The 19,141-nt window shown below is 35.9% G+C and overlaps 3 protein-coding genes across 3 annotated transcripts; 1 reads left to right on the top strand and 2 right to left on the bottom strand.

Moving 5' to 3' along the window:
- Positions 1-198: 198 nt before the first annotated feature.
- msmp2 (microseminoprotein, prostate associated 2) lies at positions 199-5,228 on the bottom strand. The gene is made up of 5 exons (XM_056264220.1): positions 5,094-5,228; positions 1,824-1,884; positions 795-905; positions 525-633; positions 199-434 (listed from the first exon to the last, which is right to left on the bottom strand). Exons 3-5 carry the CDS (start codon positions 901-903, stop codon positions 257-259), a joined length of 396 nt encoding a protein of 131 aa, XP_056120195.1. The 5' UTR covers positions 904-905; positions 1,824-1,884; positions 5,094-5,228; the 3' UTR covers positions 199-256.
- On the top strand, positions 4,589-13,033 carry LOC130097400 (cytosolic phospholipase A2 gamma). Its single transcript, XM_056264219.1, has 11 exons — positions 4,589-4,649; positions 4,801-4,915; positions 5,133-5,275; positions 5,353-5,554; positions 6,096-6,201; positions 6,271-6,411; positions 6,506-6,571; positions 10,399-10,905; positions 11,090-11,182; positions 11,515-11,675; positions 12,859-13,033. Exons 1-8 carry the CDS (start codon positions 4,609-4,611, stop codon positions 10,626-10,628), a joined length of 1,044 nt encoding a protein of 347 aa, XP_056120194.1. The 5' UTR covers positions 4,589-4,608; the 3' UTR covers positions 10,629-10,905; positions 11,090-11,182; positions 11,515-11,675; positions 12,859-13,033.
- Positions 13,034-15,079: 2,046 nt separating this feature from the next.
- Positions 15,080-18,908, bottom strand: si:ch73-347e22.8 (uncharacterized). Its single transcript, XM_056264157.1, has 4 exons — positions 18,624-18,908; positions 16,165-16,219; positions 15,413-15,545; positions 15,080-15,287 (listed from the first exon to the last, which is right to left on the bottom strand). Exons 1-4 carry the CDS (start codon positions 18,879-18,881, stop codon positions 15,218-15,220), a joined length of 516 nt encoding a protein of 171 aa, XP_056120132.1. The 5' UTR covers positions 18,882-18,908; the 3' UTR covers positions 15,080-15,217.
- Between the last annotated feature and the right edge of the window lie 233 nt (positions 18,909-19,141).

Genomic DNA, 19,141 nt, shown 5'->3' with positions numbered 1-19,141 from the left:
GGCACTGACATATTTTAAGACATACCAGAGCAAGTTGCTTTCCGTTAACGGCTCAAACATGCATTTTAGTCTGGGACTAGGGTTAAGCCTTATCTGTGAAACCAGGGGTTATACATTTTTTTTTATATGGGCAAACATAGTGTATGTGTACTTGTATGTGAATGACCTCCTCACAAAGACAGATGTATGGTGTGTGTGTGTGTGTGTTAACTTATATATAAATTATATTTTGCATTTGTGAATTCAGTAATTCAGTCTAGTAGAGTGGGTCGTTCTCTGATTTCCACAGCAGCCCATCTGATGCTGACAAGCGGTTCTTCCCCCCAAATAGACAGGGAAGTTTATGGTTGGCCTTCATCACCACAGCAACTGTGCAGGAATTTGGTTTTCTAACGGCCTCGCACCAGGGCGGGTAATCGACTGGCTGCTTTCCACTAGAGGACAGCAAAGAACAATGAGCTTCAATATCAGCTACATATAGAGGGCTGTTGTAGTCATGCAAGTATGCGCTTTTGAGAACTTACTGTTCACAGCAGCCCACTCCAAAAGGCTCGAAACACACACACTGGAAACATTCGTCATTTATCCAGGACTCCCCGATGTCAAAAGCATGGCCTTTGTGTTCACAGCTGGCTGCAGTGAAAGAGTGACTATTACCACTTAAAGTGACAGATCATTTGATGTACATTCAAACTGCTTTTATTGTTGGACTGAAACAATTTTTTTACCGTATTTCCTTTCTAAGATCTGCGTTTATCTGAACCCTTTCCTTTGTATTGTTTAGTCTAGTTTACCTTTTGCATTGAAGTAGCATTCTCCTCCGCCGGATAGTCCACGACAGAGCTGGAGGACGTTAACCACGCAAAACACAGCTAGCAAAACGTTCATCTCGCTTGTCTGCATGTCTAGAAGGAAAACAATGGAGGGTAAATGAGCAATTGCACATTTATTCTCAAAATTGAATGATAGGATTCAGATTCTGTGTGCTACTAGTGATATTTTTGTATTTACAAGCATTTAGATGCAATTAAAAGCACAAACAAGCCATTTTCTATTCCACTAATATTAAAAAAGGATACTGTAAGAATCCCAAAGGGAGTGTTTGTAACACTCTTGAAAAATGCTTTTATGAAAAAATATTGTTGCTTGTAAAAAAAAAAAAAACGTTTAGCTCTGGTATTGTTTGTGATTTTAAAATAAAGTTACATCTAATTAAGCGTAAGCAGTGCAGAATGGACCATTACAGGTTTTACTTTGTACATTATCAGAATGTCAGATCAGATTATTATTATTGAATGCTGGATAAAATGAGTATATTACAAGATGTTTACAATTTATCTAAAAGAGAAATATTGCAATATTAAATCGTATCTTATTCTCATCTTTTTCTTATCTATTTTTCCCAATTTTGCAGTATTTGTTTTGCCGTATTTGTCATAAAATGTGTCATATGGCTGTGTGTTTGTAATATATTGCCAATTTATAATAAAGACTGCTTGCTGAAGCATTATTTATTTGTGTTGTATTTTATTATTAGTTTTTTCCTATTTTGTGATGCATTTAATGCATAGTAATTGTATCTTTTTTATTTTCATCAAGTGGGTGTCATTTTTAATCTTTTGTTATATTGATTATTTTACTTGTTTTCATTTGAAGCACTTGGTGCTTGTTGTAATGCTTTTTTTATTGTGAAGACTTTGAACTGCATTCATGAAAGGTGCTATCAAGCCTATTATTATTATTTCACATGTTATCTTAATAATGACTTTTTGAAAGTTGATTAGTCCTTTAGCATTACATTTTTAAAGAGATCAGTTTCTTACCTTTTAAGATCTGTTGCTGTACCCGTCCTCTGTCCTGGTCTGGTGTGTTCTTGTGTTCTCCCTGATGCTCACAGCAGCTTTATATACCTGCATCTCTCTCCTCTCATCTTCACCTCTCCCCCACTCTGTCATTTATGTTTATCCTCACTCTATTCTTTCTCTCTTTTCTTTCTTTCTGTGCACACAGAATGTTTTACTGCTGATAAGAGGGGTGAGCCTAAAGGACTTTTATCATTTAAAGTTTACTTGAATTATGTTTTTATATTATATGTGACCCTGGATCACAAAACCAGTCACAAGTAGCACGGGTATATTTGTGGCAATAGCCAACAATACATTGTATGGGTCAAAATTATCGTAATCTTTTCATATTTTTCTTTTATGCCAAAAATCATCAGGATATTAAGTAAAGATCATGTTCCATGAAGATATTTTGTAAATTTCCTAGCGTAAATAGGCTATATAAAACATTTATTTTTGTGAGTGAATGCAGCACAATCGCGAACATAAATGGACAACTTTAAAGGAGATTTTCTCAATGTTTCGATTTTTTTGCATCCTCAGATTCTAGATTTTCAAATAGTTGTATCTCGGCCAAATATTGTCCTATCCTAACAAACCATACATCAATGGAAAACTTATTTATTTATTTCTATTTTTTATGTATAAATCAAATTTATTTATTTTTTGTTGTAAATTTCCCAAAATTTACCCATGTGACTGGGTTTGTGGTCCAGGGTCACATATTATATATATTATATTATTTTTACAACCACAATTGGCACAAAAAAAAAAAAAGAATAAATTATGAATTATGTTTTTTTACAAGTTATATTATTACAACCGCAATCAATTTAGCATTCAATCAAAACATTGTAAGTTTGTAATAATAAAAGCCTTGTTAAAAAATGGGTACAAAATGTAATAAACTATGAATTATCTTTTTATTTTTCCAGTTCTTTTATATTATATTATATTATATATTTTTTTCAAACACAATTGGCAAAAAAAATGGAGAATAAACTAGCTTCTACACTAATTTAAGTCTTGTTTCTATAATTGCACTAATTACAGTACTTTTTTTTGTTATTTATTGCTTATTTTCAGTGGTTACATAATTGTAACAATACAAGACAGGTGTCTGCTTCTGGTTTGTAGTTACCTCATACTTTGCCCTTTCAAAGGTCAAAGGTCACATTATAACTTTTAGAAGCTGATCATATTCGACTTCACATCGGAGAGGTCACCCATGCAACAGATTGTTTTATATTATCAGGGTTGACGTCACAGACACTAAGTCTGCATGTGTGTGTGTGTAAACAGCATCTTTACACACAGTATTGTCTCTGCATGCACACAGATAAAACGTGCCGTTGTGTGTCCCACATGACATGCACACACAGGCAAACATGCCTGCGGAATTAATATATGACGTCACTGATGCTCTTGCATCCTTTATGTGTGTCTGAGTCGATGTATTTTGTTGTCAGTCATTAGTGATTATGGAAATCTATAACAGTCTTTCTGCCTGTGTATTGTTGTAGCATTGCGATACCGATAAACTCATTAGTTCAGGGGCTCCAGATAACAAAGTGTAAAGAGATGTTTGGGAAGACAAGATTGTGTTTGTCTAATTGTCTTTTATTGTCTGTTTTGTCTTGATCTTTGCAGCACTGCTAATGCAAACACACCTGCTGCACATTATTGTTGTACACACACACACACACACACACACACACACACACACACCCACACACACACACACACACACGTTGAGTTTCCATGTTTAATGGGGACTTTCCATAGACAACAATACTGTACAAACTGTATATTCTATCCCCTATCCCAACTTTCGGCATTTCCTTTTCACATTTTCAAGAATTTTTTTTTTTTTTTATAATTATTTATAAGCTGTCTTGTTCCCAAATGTCCCCACAAGGTCAAAAATGACTGGTATTGTGCAGACTCACACCACAAACTCTTCATGCAAATTAAAAGTAGGCTATGACATAACAATCTTAGTGTACACTGGATTTGTTCCGTCAAACAGAACCTAAAATGGGTGATTTATGTTTTGTAACTATCGTTCAAAGTATCAAGTTTAATTTTGAAGTTTTACATCTCTTATGCTGCATTTATTTGATCAAAAATACAGAAGAAGCAGTAATATTGTGAAATGTTTCTTCTTATAAATCTTATAAATGTCTTTACACTCACTTTTGATCAATTGAATGCATTCTTGCTACATAAATGTATTAATTCCCTTTAAAAACTCCAGACTTTTGAACTAAATCAAATATGGAATATTACAAAATATCAAGTCTTTCACATAAAAACTACATCACATTTTATAAAAAAAAAAATCAGATTCAAATTCAAGTTCTATTCTGTTATATTGTACCGTATCAACAAACAGATGAGCTTTGGAAAATGTACATCTTTAAAATACTCATTCAAATACTTGAGTACAAGTTATGCCCATGACTTGACTGGAAATATTGTAATGGGGCAACTTGGCAAAGCTAGTCAGCTCTGAACTTCTTGGTCTAAACCACATCTTATTTCCTCTTCACATCACATGCTCTTGGTAAAAAGTTTCCGTAGTGTTTAGCTTCAGCCCTTACTTACTTCAGCCCCTACCAGCAAAGGTAAGTGTCTTTAAAGCAGATTTTTAAAATGAAAAATGTTGCATTAAATGAATTTATGAGACTGGAAAATGAATGCAATTTAGCAATGTAACAGTCACGGTACAATCAAACCTAAATCAGTTAACCTAAATATTAAAATGTCCTTTTTACAGATGTCTGAGGGAAATCAAAGCGAATGGTAATACTGCATACATTTCTGTACCCATTGATATCATCTTTTCTCCTTTAACAACATGCAGTGTCACAAGACAATGATAATTCAAATTTAAGTTAAGAGTTTCTCTATTACTTGTTGGAATTGTTTTGAAACCTTAATGGGTTTTCTACAGCGATTGCAAAGTGAGAATCGGTCATTCGCTGAACGAGGCTGAAATAAACCATGTGACCAGCAGGAGAGAATCAGCTCTGGAGTGTCTTAAAAAACACGGCATACAGTGTAGCCTGGTAATATTCTGGTTTTATTCTAAACTTTTAAACGAACCTGAATGAATTGCATAAAACATAATGTTATACAAATACGGAGAACAGTTCTGTTTAGGGAAATGTCTTACTTGGAAAGGTTTGTGCTGTCATCTACAAAGGCAAACGCACTGAATTCCTTAAAAAAGGCATATTTACATACCAGTAGTTGCTTAATGAGTGTTTACTGCATTCTTTACAGGAGGATCTGCCCAACATCGCTGTGTTGGCTTCAGGAGGAAGTGAAAGAGCGATGGTGGGTTTGCTGGGATCACTGGTCGCTCTGTCTCAAGATGATCTGTTGGACTGCATGCTGTATCTTGCTGGGCTCTCTGGATCTACCTGGTAAATGAGCAAATACATGCGCTCAAATTCAGATCATCAGAATATTAACAAATGACGAAACTTTTCTTCTTCATAAGGTGCATGGCGTCTTTATACAAAGTACCAAATTGGTCCAGCAAGCTGAATATAGTGAAGGATGACATCGAACAGAGACTTCTAAATGGTGACGTCAGATTCAAGGACAAATTGTCGACACTCAAAAAATACTACAGACAAAAAGACAATTTCAGTCTGACAGACATCTGGGCAGTGCTGGTTATTAGCGAGATTGTGAAAGAGGTAAGATAAAGGGATATCATATGTTTAATGCAATCATTTAGCACATTTGCAGAATTTGGCAATATTCTGCTTTTTAAAGAGTGGAAATCGTGAAAGTAATTTTGATTATTTTATTCTATTGACAGTCTTGGTTTTTTAAGTAAATATTTACCAGATAATATTTTATAATATGGGTCTTTAGACATGAACATTTGTGTTAATTTGTCATTAGCATAAGTGGAACACTGTATTTACCTTGTATTGTCCTGTGGATTTTCATTTACAATTCTTCCAGATTATATTCTGTAGCTCATCACAAAGTGGGTAGCTTCTATCCATAACATCCACAGACAAAAAGGGCAAAAATAACAAAACACATTACTTTTAACTTTCAATAAAAAAGTTGTAGTCAGTGTTCTCAGTGAATAGAACGTTCAAAGGAACAGCATTTATTTGAAAAGACACTCACTTTTTAACGGTAGTGAATTTTTATACACAGACACACACACACACCAGCAGTATTTACGAAACTATTTTGCGCTGATTTGAACTTTTTCTACAGATAGATAACTGTACTATTACCAGTCAGAGGAGCCAACACAGCAAAGATCCTTATCCCATCTACACCGTGACTGATATGCAGAGCAGATATGATAAACTAGAAGCAGGTAATATCAGTGTGTTTGTGCGTTGTATGTGTTTTCACTATTTCTGAGACTTACAGTGTTCTGCCATAGAGAAATTTGTTGAGATCACACCACATGAGACTGGCTACTCCATTAGTGGGGCCTTTGTAGATACTTCCTGTTTCGGAAGTCAGTTTGACCAAGGGGTTAAAATAAAAGGCCAGCCTGAGATGGACATGCTGTTCTTGCAAGGTGGGCTGAAACAACACATACTTGTTTATCTTTTAGTTCACCTGCCATTCACTTGTCTATTTAGTTGCTTGCTGATTTTTTTTTTTTTCTGCAGGTATGTGTGGTAGTGCTCTTGCTGACCTAGAAAAAATACTGGAAGCACTGTTACATTTCATCAAAGGTAAGTCCACTTTGTTCATATTTGCCCAGTTAAAAAAAAAAAAAAAGACAAGGCTTAAGCCTAGTGCAGACTACAATGCTTGTTTAAATACCGATTCTTAACTGAAAGCAACTTGCACTGACATGTCTTTAAATATGTCCTGACATGGTTTTATTTCAAGATGCACACCAGTAATGTTTTTTCTAAGGCACGTTTATAATAGCTACTTAAAGGAAGGGTAGGTGATTTGCTCCAGAAACAATATATATAGGCTATATATACACACATACTGTATATAAGGGTGATTTGGACATAAGGTCGAATGGGACAGTATAACTATACAGAGTTTATTTTCTCACCTAATGAGTGAAAATTAAAAACTTTTTTTGCTGAGCCCTAGCTGTGAGACCACATAATCAAAATTGGATGCCCTTATTGGTGTGACATACTGTAGGTGGGCGGGGCAGGCATCAAACAGGAAGTTGACCCTGAACTACATGAACTGAGGAAAATGACATTAGCTTTTGCTGATTTCATAATAACGTCCTAAAATTGTCGTAGCTACTATATTGTACAAACTTTTGATGGAAACACAAAAAAGTAATGATACAAAAATGTATGTTTCTATTTTCAGAATAGGTTGTTTTTATTTTGACAGTATGATTTTGGGTGATTGGGACAGTGCTTAAAGGCTTTGCTAATTAAGAAAATGATTAACCTTGCAATAGAGAACCATTGTTTATGCTCTGTATGCTCTAAATCAGTGGTTCCCAACCTCTTTATTTGTGTAAGCCCTAATCAACGACCTAAAATAAAATAAAACGACCTAATTCTGAAAATAGAAACATTATAGTTGACAATTTTTTACTGATTGTGTTGCAGTAATCAACCATTTGCATGTTTCCATTAAAGGTTTGTGCAGGTTAAATGTGTTTGTCAAACAGTTAATTCGTGGAGGCACCCAACATCTCATTCAAATACCCTTCTTAGATGCATCGTGATGCAGACGTGGACGATTCTGAATCGATTCACAAATGTCAAAAAATCGATTTTCAAATTGTTTTTTTTATATATATATAATTGAAAATCGATTTTTGGCATTTGTGAATCGATTCAGAATCGTCCACGTCCATATATATATATATATTTATAATATATAAGCAAGATCACGGGAATCAATAGCCTAATACAGCCCAGTTGTGCTAAAATAAATATCATGAGACGTCCATCATCAGATGAATGACATGGAAAAGTTAAGTTAGAGCCGCTAAAGCCAGTGCTAACGTACTACCCATGCGAACATGAACACTAAGCTTTTCCCTCCAAAAATATAGCCTAAAACTTATCTAAGTTGTCACCCTGCCTCTCTAAATGCAAAACTGACATTAACAAAATGCAATAACAGCTTAAAAAGTACTTGGGTGTGTGTTTTATTTTACCGTTTAATAATGCAATCGCTGCTGTCTGTCCATAGAAGAACATGACAGCCCGCGTATGTTTTGGAACTATTGGGGCTTACATGAACCACGTGACAGCCGTCGCGGCGACATCAAAGCATGTCGCGGCGACATCAAAGCATGTCGCAACTCTTTCTCTCTATGGCTCTGGGGGATAGTAATATTTTGGTTTCTGCAAAACAGTAAAGATAAGTGGAACTGAGACAATACTGATAAAAGAGGGATGCTTGTTTGAATGATTTTATGTTAGAGATTCAGAATATGCTGAAGTTTGTTATAATTTGTTATTGTTATATTTATTAATTTACTACAAGTATGCTGCTAGGTACACATTTATTTTCCTGTTGGTTCTTTGCAATGTTAATAAAATATATTGTACGTTAATTCTTTATGGGTCATTTACTTGGTAGGCTACTTTTAAAGCAAAGTATTTATAGTCTCTCACCCGCGCGCACACACGCACACAAAAAAGATTCAGATAATCGATAATCGCTTTAGCATCGAATTGCTGCCCTCTGAATCGTAATCGAATCGAATCGTGAGGTGCCTAGAGATTCCACCCCTAGTATGTAACACATCCTTTCATTATAATATATAAAAAATTCTGTTCAAATGTAACATTTTCAGTAGGCTATTACAGAAATGTATCATGTGTTGGGCTGATGTTTTAAATGTATGGCAAGAAACCTTTTCGAATTCAAAAACTGTCCCATTCACCCAATATGATATGAGCAATTTCACTCACGAGTAGCAGTGCTATACCGGTGTATATCAGCACGGCTGTGATTCTGCCGTAGGCAATGACAGCGTGCGTGCTGCTGATATACACCGATATCGCACTGCTACTCGTATGATATTGCGTTTATACAACAGTTCAACCGCACACGTGAGTAAATAAATAATAAACAACCATGGAGTGTCTTTAAACCCCGTCTTTTGTGCAGAACTACTTCCTTCCGCCACTGATTCAAGTTTGACAGTTGAGGCCATGCCTCCGTTACTAAGTCTAAACGTCACTTTAGAACTAACGATGAACGTTGAGTTGCTTCCTTGAAGCTTTTTTACAGATCGACTAAACGAGTGTATTACCTGCATCTGACATACATTCTTCATTCTTCTTCATTCGATGTCTATTATTATGTCCAAAAAAAAAAAAAGATTAATCTGTCCGCTGAGGAAAGAAATATGTCCGTCGTTGTCCTTCCCTCTTTTAACGTTACTGTCTATGGTCCTTGAATGACAGCGCTGCTAAAACAACTTCCTTGTTCTGACTCAATCATAAATACAGTCTTTGCCGCCATCTAGAGGCGTAATAATGTAACTTTCACTTAAATTCATACCACGATCCTTTCTCAATATCAAATACGGCATATTATTTATATAGAATAATATTTATTGAACAACAATTTTTAAATTAACAACAATATCCATTATAAAAGACAATAGGAAATAAACACAAACAATTCAGTCAAACGTACAAACAGCACTCTAGTACAGATTCAAGTGAAATATAGCCAAATACATTTTAAATATATAAGACTGGGCGAGATGACGCTGTTCTCTGCGGGTAACTTACATGAGCACCGAACGGCCGCTGACGGGCTGGAGCTCGAACCTGCGAAAACTTCTGAATCTGAACAGATCATACATTAGGCACTAAGATTATATAGGCCTATTATTCACGTATTTGAGGTCTAATTTAACTACATTCTCGCCTGAAAAAAACTACATTTCGTGACACAACTACAGTAGTAGCCTAGCTATTAAAAATATTGTGGATTTGCTGACAAGTGCAGCAAGCGGAGTGATACATGCGGTGAAACGATACTGCTGCAAATATCGCACTGCTGGAAAAGGCTCTCAGCCAATCAGATTCGAGAACGAGAAAGAACCGTTGTATATGCGATTTGTGACTAATCAACACAATAAATCAACGCCAAAATGAATCTACAGCAGTCAAGTAGTACAGGTCAGAGCTCTTTTAGTTGTTTATGTTCATTATCATTGCAATGTTAAGTGCTTTGAGACATGAGGTAGTAACTGACGCTTTTGTTTGCTCCCTGCTGTGCACGTTCATGTGTGTTGAAGGAGGCGTGTCTTTGGAGACGCTCTGAAGGGAGGGTGGGATCTCATACTTTCAAACCTAGCTCGCTATTGCTACTAGCCTCTCTGAAAATTGCCTATCCTACCTTAAAAGTCATAGTTTAAATAAGGCCTACTCCTGGCTTAATCTAAGCCGTTTGTGAAACCAGGCCATTGCAAAAAAACATAATATTGTGAAATATTATTACAATTTGAAATAACTGTTAATACATTGTTTGTAATATGTTTTAAAATGTCATTTATTATTGTGATGTTGCAAAATGTAAATATACAACCTGTTCTTTTTAGACCTAATGTTGCATGAGTTGGACATAATGGGTGACCAAGCATCTTCAGAAATAAATCAAACAGACGTTCACTCCCTCAGTGATCCACGTGTGGACGAGGCTGGCAAAGTGCTTTTGACACTTGTGGAACTGAATCTGCTGGTCTTAAGAGAGGAAGAACCTTCATCTCACATGCAAACTCTGCTGATTGACTCACTGAGTATCCATCACATTATATCACATTATATCTAAAACATTGAGTTACGTGGGTATGAGAATGAGAAACATGCTTTATTACTTTGATTAAACCCACTTTAAAATCCTGCCAACTTTAGACTCAGATCCACTTCAATGTGTTCAACGTGTGCTAGAAATTCAGTGCATGATATAATTATGCTATGTATTTCAGAAGAGCTGGACAAAGAAAACAAAGAGAAACTAATCGCCATGTCAAAACACATGAATAAGAATAGCATTAAGGATTACACACATTATATATGCAACCTGCAATCATACTGGAATCCGACATGTGAGTTTTCCCTTTTTTTGCATAGTATGCGACTCAAAACACACTTCTATTCTGTAATTTGTTTCTGTAATTGATATTGTGATTAGTGGAGTAAGAAAAGCCAGCTGATTTAGTTATTTTACATGTAGGTAAAAAAGGACCTTTTGCATTTAGTAGCTTTTGGAAATCATTTCTCTTATTTTAGGCAAAGAGATATGGACTATCATTGGTAAATGCATTGAGTTAGTTACTCTCTGGATCTGGGGCACAACATACAACTTTCTGTACAACATGGCAGGTAAGCTAAATTATTACGTAATAAATATAATTGATTAAAATATAGTAGTAAATATTAATAGTAATATCTATCAAATGTATATAACATTATATATAATAACAATTTTAATATCAAAATAGAGTTAAGTGCACATTACGTTTAGTAAACTCTGACATTTGTAGCAATGGCAGCATGTCTAAATGGCCGTAGACTTATTGTACTAGTACATTTAAAGTCAGAGGTGAAGCTTCATCTCTTGGAGATGTCTAGCTGTTGTCTTTCTACCTACAAATGTCTCATATTGCAATTTAATTAAATGAAGAAGGATTTAAAAATTTTACCATCATCCTCAGCGGAGAAGGTTCCACTTCCCCCCTCCATCTTTAAAGAGGAAAAGAGGCGTTATGTTGATGCTGGGTTTGACATCAACTCACCTTTTTTACCACTGCTGAGGAAAGAGAGAGACATTGACATCCTTCTCTCCCTCGATTTCAGTGAGACAGATCCATTCGAGGTAGAATAATTGCATACTGGGTTTTTTTCTTATTAAAGGTGCTCTATGCAACTTTTAGCGGCCTCTAGTGGTGATGTTTCAGATTGCAACAAGAGCGCTCGTGCTCGTGTGCGATCTCAGGAGCGAGCATTCACTACCGGCCACACAGAGACTTTCAACGCAACGGCGAAAGCATCACACATCATGCTGGAAACTCATGTAAACTCGCACTGGAACGTTACAATAATAGGCTACTTTTATCAGCTTGACGTTGAACTAATGCTCCATGCTCGTACCATGATAACGTTACATTGACTGCATTTAGCCGACATGTGATGTTATCTAGCATAGCCTACGGCATTTCACTAACTATTCGTGTATCTTTCACAATCAACAATGTCAACATAGGTGAATGTATAATTATGATAACGAAAACGGTTAGTGAACTAGACTGAACAATGTCAGTGTAACAGTAAGACAGTAGGAAGTAACATTACTGTACTGAACGTGTCTGGAAATGTTTATTATAAACAATATGATAGTGGGATGAATTACGTTATAGTGTAACGATCTATAACGTAGATCTAGTACATAAAACAAGTATCCTAAAGCACATTTTCTTATCCTGGAACAGTCTTTTGCATTCATTCCATGTCTCATGTAGTTTACCTTGCTATTTCATTTGAGTTTACTAATAATTCAAAAGCTCTGCCGATGTTGATCCGTGTTTTCGTCCTGAGTCGATCAGAATCACGTTTGGGCTGACGAGCTTCAGCAGTTACAACTTTGTTTTGTTTTTTATATTTATGTGGAGTTAGTGTTGGAGTGTGTGTTGTGCTAGAGGCAGGTCGTTTTTGGGTGTTATCAGACTCCATGTTGTCAGCTGCAGTGCCGTCGGCATAGACTGTATATAAGGAGAGAGGCTCGGGAGCGCGTATACACGTCACATCCGATGGATTTCGCGGTAAATCCGACCCGGAGACTTCGCATATAAATATGAATATTGGCCTTCAGAGGTAATAGCAAAACCCGACAAGTGGATCATTTTAATGTGTGATTACAACCCCTTCACACACAGGCAATAAAAAAAGGATTCATTTTAGAAGAAAAGTTCCATATAGCACCTTTAACCAGAATGGTGTATTAGTAATAATGTCCCCCTCCATGCACATTCTCTTTTATAAACATTGTTTTTAATTCACAGTCATTGATCAAAACCGTAGACATGTGCAAATACCTACACATTGATTTCCCTGAAATCCCTGAAGTATCAGAAGAGGAGAAATCTGCTCCAAAGGACTTTTATGTGTTCGAAGGCCCCAATGCACCAACTGTAATTCATATTCCTCTATTCAATATCAAGAATTGTGGTGATAAAGGTAATTGTCCAACTACTACTTTGTGATTGTTGAAATGTTCAAATTGTCACATTATTATCATTAATAATTATTTTTATTAATAATGATCATAATTATTATTATTTATATATTTAATAATGTATAAATGGATATCACAATTAAGGATTTTATAATCATATTAAAAACTGCAATATGCAGAAAAGCCAATCATGAAAGCTCACAAATGTCCTAAAATGTCTCTTTTAATAGAAGAAATTAGAAAGTGGAGGAAAAGATATAAAACCTTCCAACCACCCTACCACCGTAAAATGGTCGATGACCTACTGGAGAAAGCTGGAATGAACATCAAAAATAACACGGAGAACCTTCTGACAGTAATCAAGCGAAAGACATCACATTTTAGTTCCATTTCTTGATTCTCAGGTGTGACTTGTCACATCACAATGGAAACTCACTGGCTTTAGTTAAGAAGAGGTGGTTAGAATGAGAGGGTTTGTTTTTTTGAGAGAGAGAGAGAGAGAGAGAGAGAGAGAGAGAGAGAGAGAGAGAGAGAGAGAGAGAGAGAGAGAGAGAGAGAGAGAGAGAGAGAGAGAGAGAGAGAGAGAGAGAGAGAGAGAGAGAGAGAGAGAGAGAGAGAGACAAAATGTGCATATAAAAACATTTTGTGGAACATACAAGAGATATGGAATTGTATTTGTTGTTAATTGGGTTAATGGGTATGAATATAGGCCTACTAATGCAAGTCCCCCTGTCGTGAAAATCAGGTTTTTAATGTTGTTTATATGTCTATGTGGTGTTTTTTATATGTCTATGTGGACAAACACCATTGCTCAGTATTTTCTCCTTAAAACTGCAGTGAAAAAAAGACGATTTGAAATCGATGGTGTTTCTTATGTCTCAAACTACCTTGTAACCAATCACGTCAAGGTGAGGGCAGGCTTTAGCATATCATTAACTATAACCGCTCTGAAGCAGTGAAGTCTCAAGAGAAGTCTCAAGGAGATGATATGAAAAATCGGGGACATTTAGCAATATATCGGGTGAATTATGTATTTGACGTATATTGCCATATTATGACAAACTATATGCTTTTCTCCACGGACTTTCTATGATGTTTAGAGTGTTTCTAAAGATGCTGAGTATTAGAAGGCAGCTGTCTGACTCTGACATGGTAAACGAGAACATGGTTTGTGTAACATTAGCAACACATTATTAACTATACGTAGTCACGCCAATTGCTAATTATACTAATTGCCATTATGTGTCCGACGTTGTAGAGACACATTACCATTCTTTCTGATACATCGACTTGTAGACAAGCCCGTATGAGTGAGTGGAGGCGGGGTTCATTTGCATATTCACAGATCCGCATATACTAAATGTGTGTAGTTACATTCAAGCTATTTTAAGGCATGAATACCATTTTTTTCACAGAAAAAACACTTAAATATGTCATTTTGGTGATCAAAGATGAGTTTTAATGAGTTTTAGTTTTTATACAATTATTGACTAGGGGACTTTAATATATCTTCAAATCTGTGACTGACTTCTTATAGGCTAATCAAGTTCCTTTAAAAGTTTCTCCCACAGCTTTTGCCATGAAACCTGAAGCAACAATGGGCCTTCAGCCTAATGAAAGCACATCTGTAACCACGTTGTAACTCGTTATCATTTTTTTTTCACTTGTCCTTCAGTTCCTCATCTGCATTTGTGTGAAATTATCACAGATTAGTGCATCAGAATCAAACAAGAATATTAGAAATTGCTGTTGTTTTTATATTAGTTGAGTTGTTTTTGATTATAATCCATTAAATACATCATTTGTGATGCTATACTTTGTATAGAATGGGGTGTTGGATATGGGAATAAGCGATGAGTACAGAAGTAGAATTCTTAAGAAATTGATATTTTTTATTTTAGTAATCTCATTCTCAAAGTAGCAACATTTATAAATACAAACACACTCATGAGATCCCCTGAGCAAAATTTGTAAGATACTGTAAATCCAATAAAACCCGCAATAAAACTGACCTGATTGTTTTCTGTAGAGTGTCCATACTTTACTAATTTTATTTAGCAGATGCTTTTAATCAAAGCAGTTCAGCAATAATATAACAACCATCCGCAGAGATGCTACGTTTAATTTCTGGGAGGAATGTATAAGTCCATCATTTTAAAGCTGTTGAATGGTTGACACTGCTCTGATTAGACTTTTCCTTGAGGCAAGACTGCTGTAGTAGTGACTGCTGTGTTTTGAATTTGGGGGCAAAGATCCCTGTAATAAAAAAAGGCAGATATAAAGATAAATTAACTCTGACAGCAAGATTAATTTACATATCCTGGTGACCATGAATTAATCCATATCTGTAATCAGAGAGAATCATTTCTTCAAAAACTCACTTTAAGGTAGGATCCTTCTCAAGGTCTTGTGAAGAAATCTTCGCATGGGCACAGACTGGACTGTGATCCTGGAGCTGCTGTTTAAGGCTATTAATTTCTTCACTCCATTTTGTCTTTTCCCCTGCAAAATTACCTAAATAAGAGCAAGAGAGAGAATTATCGACACCTCTTTTGTTTGATATTATATGTTTGCTTTATGGGAGTTAAGGACGGTGAACTAGGGTACGAGACTTCTGGGAGACCACAAGGGGGTGCTAGTGGGTCAGTAAAAATAAAAGAATTTACAGTTTAACATTTATTATAAAATTATAAATATTATAACATTTTTACAATTATAAAAACATTTACTGAAGTTGATTTTATTACTGTTTCATTCTTCCTTTTCTAAGGATAGTGGGTGGAAAATGTTATTTTTTAATCATTTAATTAATACAAAATATTAAATTATAATAATTATCATCATTTAAATGTTATTAATGTTTTGATGTCAATCAATATATATATATATATAATATTATTAATATATCATTAATATAATAGAAATACTTATTTAATTTTAGATAGATGCTGTCCTTATAACATCATTCAGAATAATTTTCTCACTCATTATAAATATATAACATATATATATATATATATATATATAATATATATATATATAAATATAATATAACACACAATATAATAATATAAATATAGCTGCCTTTAAAATTCAGTTTCATTGCTGTGGGTCCTTGCATATTTAAACATACCATCAGTGTCACTCTTCTCTTTCTCCACGGCTGTAACATCATTATTCAACCCTGCCTACACACAACACAGAGGAAGATGGTTAGAAATGAGGACTAAACTATAGCATTTGTTACATAAAACACCCCATCAGCATGAGGAGTTTCTTTAGCATTACATAAAGTAGATACCAAAACACATTTCTTTTCAAACTATTCTTTTTTTAAAGGTGCCGTAAGCAATTTCTGAGGAAAGTGGATCGGACTAAGCACCACAACACACTTGTAGCCAATCAGCAGTAGGGGGCGTGTCCACTCATGATGGGGGGAGAGAGCGAGCAAGAGAGGTAAATTTGAATAAAAACAGTAGAAAGAGAGATGGCTGAGAGACATTACAAAAGAGAAAAGATCAGAAGAATATATCACTGGAAAAAGAAGGGTTATGATAAGGCAAGAGCTTTAGGAACTGTGTTAATATTAGAAAAGCTTTCCAGCGCTGGAGAGACCTAAGGCCTGAAAACGGACGCAGAGGTTGTGTTGTTTCTGCTCCACACGTGAGTAACTAGCCCAACGTCGTCATACTCAGATTCTAGTCAGAATGTGAGTCTGATACTGCTCCATTGGGCTGTGATTATGGGGCGTTTCAACCGAACTAGGAAAAAAAATGCCTCTGCACTCAATTGGATCAATTGACTCAATCCTGTAGGAAGGACGGCAAAAACATTTTTCCGATCGACAGATGCCTTGATTGCGGTTCTCTGTTCCTCTTTTAAAATGACTGCGCTGTCTACATCTTCTATAACAGACGCGATGGCTGAATCTTCACATCTAAATTCTCCAGCGGCAGCCATTCTTCATTTCCATTCAACGAATTCAACCCAAGCGCTCTTTGGTGACGTGGATGATTACGTTACAGTTGATCATCTGTCCATCAGCGTATAAAGCCCGACCTGACAATTTGATTGGTCTGAACAGCTCTGGTTCGGGCGTACTTGCTTCACAACGGATCAAGTCCAGACCGAACTTCCCATCCTCAAATGTTGTGGGCGGGGCTAAGTTCGGCTGGCATCCAGGCTAGTGAGTAAGGGTGTATTCACACCTGCCTTGTTTGGTTCGATTGAATCGAACTCTAGTTCGTTTCCCCCCTTGGTGTGGACCTTTTGGGCAGGTGTGAATACAGCAATCGAACTCGGGTGCGGGTTCAGCAATCGACCAGCTGAAGAGGTGGTCTCGGTACGGTTCCAAACGAACTCTGGTACGGTTCGTTTACGGTGTGAACATGAACCGACCCAATTGCAAGAAAGCACTGCGCCTTTGAGTTAACAGGCTTCCGTAGTCGGAGTTGCGTTATGGGAAAGTGATCTGTTGTGGCCTACTACATTACATCTGTTGCGCGTCTTTCTGCGCGTCGTGTGTGCATCATTGGAATGGAATGAATGAATGAGTGTGTGCATCAGGACATTCAAATACAGAGCGTTCTCTTTAGTCTAATCGCGCATAGATGCAAAAAAAAGCATTTGCAGTTCAAATAATGTAACAATAGTTACAATACAAGGATGATGCTGCGTTAATTTACGTTAAGCCTTATTGCACTTCCTGATTTCCCTACTTGAGAATCCTTGTCCAATGAATGGACGACCTTAGCACACGTGTGGTTTTGTTTACAAATTTTGGTTCACTTGCAAAAAGAGCAGTGTGAAAGCGAACCGTACAAAAAAAAAAAAAAAAGTTTATTTGGTCCGGACCAAAGCAAGTGAACTATCGGACTTTCCTGGTGTGAATACACCCTAACATTAGTTTTGCTATGTTTCACAGAACATGCTGTTGTTGTAATGTTAGCTATAATAACTTCATTTTTGTTCATCCTTGTCATTTATTTGTTATTTAAACTTATTATTTCGCTTTGCCTCAGCTATGATAAAGAGACATCCACTCTTTCATTGCGCGTTCGAGCATTTTGAGGACATAACAATGAAGGGAGTGTATATTCTTTGTGTTGCATTTAAATAACAACCGTGTTTCTCTTACGGCACCTTTTAACAACTGATTAAAATGAAAGGTACGATGATGTTGATTAAACTTGTGTGGTTACTACCAGTTCAACAGGTGAGTTGTTGTTAGTTGTTAAACCTGCTCTATAGCTGGGTGTCAGTGCCTTGCCCAGCATATAATGTATATTTAATTATGCAAATATTATACAATGTTATTACATTCAGATATAACTACAAACATTTGAACCAGGAAAACTAAAATTGACTACACTTTTCTGCCAGAAATGTAATCTTTTACTGAAATGTAAATCAAAGTTACTAATAGGCCATAACAGTGTATATATGTGTATTGTAAATAGTATTTCACAAATTTTCCTTAGGAAATAATCTCTCTCTCTCTCTAGAGAGAGAGAGAGAGAGAGAGAGAGAGAGAGTGTATATATATATATATTCTCTATCTATATAAATAATATATTGATCGACATTACTCACCACTGAATCCTTGCATGCTGTAACCTCTTTGTCCTTTACCTCCTTAGCAGAGGTTAATTTCCCGACTTCATCCTGAAGTGCCTTGATCTCCTTCCCTGCGTTGTCCATCTTCAACTCTGTGTCCTGAACTGCTAAATAGTAATTTTCTATACCCAGCTCTGATTCTCTCAGCGCTCCCTCTACGAACTCCATTTCGTTTGCTAGTTTGTTTACCGACTCCATTTTAATATGCATATATCCCAGCAAGGCCATGATCATAGCTATGGTTAAACACAAGATCAGGGGCCATGACTTCTCCATAGCTATGTGTATGTCTACAAGATTTTTTTAAAATCAATTTATAGAGGTTGATAATCAGGTTTGATTTCCTATATACATCAGTTCTGTTAATATAATCCTTTAGATGTCTTCAGTCGAAGTAACATATATGATGAATATAGCTGTTTGATCTCTAAAAGAAAATACAGAGAAACAGAGAAAAAATATTAATTTACAGTCATATAAATACCTTTTTTAAA

Source organism: Rhinichthys klamathensis, unplaced genomic scaffold (genome assembly GCF_029890125.1).
Source record: "Rhinichthys klamathensis goyatoka isolate OS25496 unplaced genomic scaffold, OSU_Roscu_1.1 h1tg000217l_1, whole genome shotgun sequence".
NCBI classification, from domain to species: Eukaryota; Metazoa; Chordata; class Actinopteri; order Cypriniformes; family Leuciscidae; genus Rhinichthys; species Rhinichthys klamathensis.
The sequence above is the reverse complement of the archived record's forward strand: the minus strand, read 5'-3'. Positions and strand labels throughout refer to the sequence as shown.

Bases quoted from the DNA above. Each gene is read 5' to 3' on its own strand.
- msmp2 (XM_056264220.1), bottom strand. From the start codon at position 903: ATGCAGACAAGCGAGATGAACGTTTTGCTAGCTGTGTTTTGCGTGGTT. The intron at 634-794 runs GTAAACTAGACT...CTTTCACTGCAG, and splicing joins ATGCTACTTCAATGCAAAAG to CCAGCTGTGAACACAAAGGC. The intron at 435-524 runs GTAAGTTCTCAA...GCTGTCCTCTAG, and splicing joins GGAGTGGGCTGCTGTGAACA to TGGAAAGCAGCCAGTCGATT.
- LOC130097400 (XM_056264219.1), top strand. From the start codon at position 4,609: ATGTCCTTTTTACAGATGTCTGAGGGAAATCAAAGCGAATG. The intron at 5,276-5,352 runs GTAAATGAGCAA...CTTCTTCATAAG, and splicing joins GGGCTCTCTGGATCTACCTG to GTGCATGGCGTCTTTATACA. The intron at 6,412-6,505 runs GTGGGCTGAAAC...TTTTTTCTGCAG, and splicing joins GGACATGCTGTTCTTGCAAG to GTATGTGTGGTAGTGCTCTT.
- si:ch73-347e22.8 (XM_056264157.1), bottom strand. From the start codon at position 18,881: ATGATCATGGCCTTGCTGGGATATATGCATATTAAAATGGAGTCGGTA. The intron at 16,220-18,623 runs GTGAGTAATGTC...TGTTGTGTGTAG, and splicing joins CAGCATGCAAGGATTCAGTG to GCAGGGTTGAATAATGATGT. The intron at 15,288-15,412 runs GTGAGTTTTTGA...TTTTTATTACAG, and splicing joins GAGAAGGATCCTACCTTAAA to GGATCTTTGCCCCCAAATTC.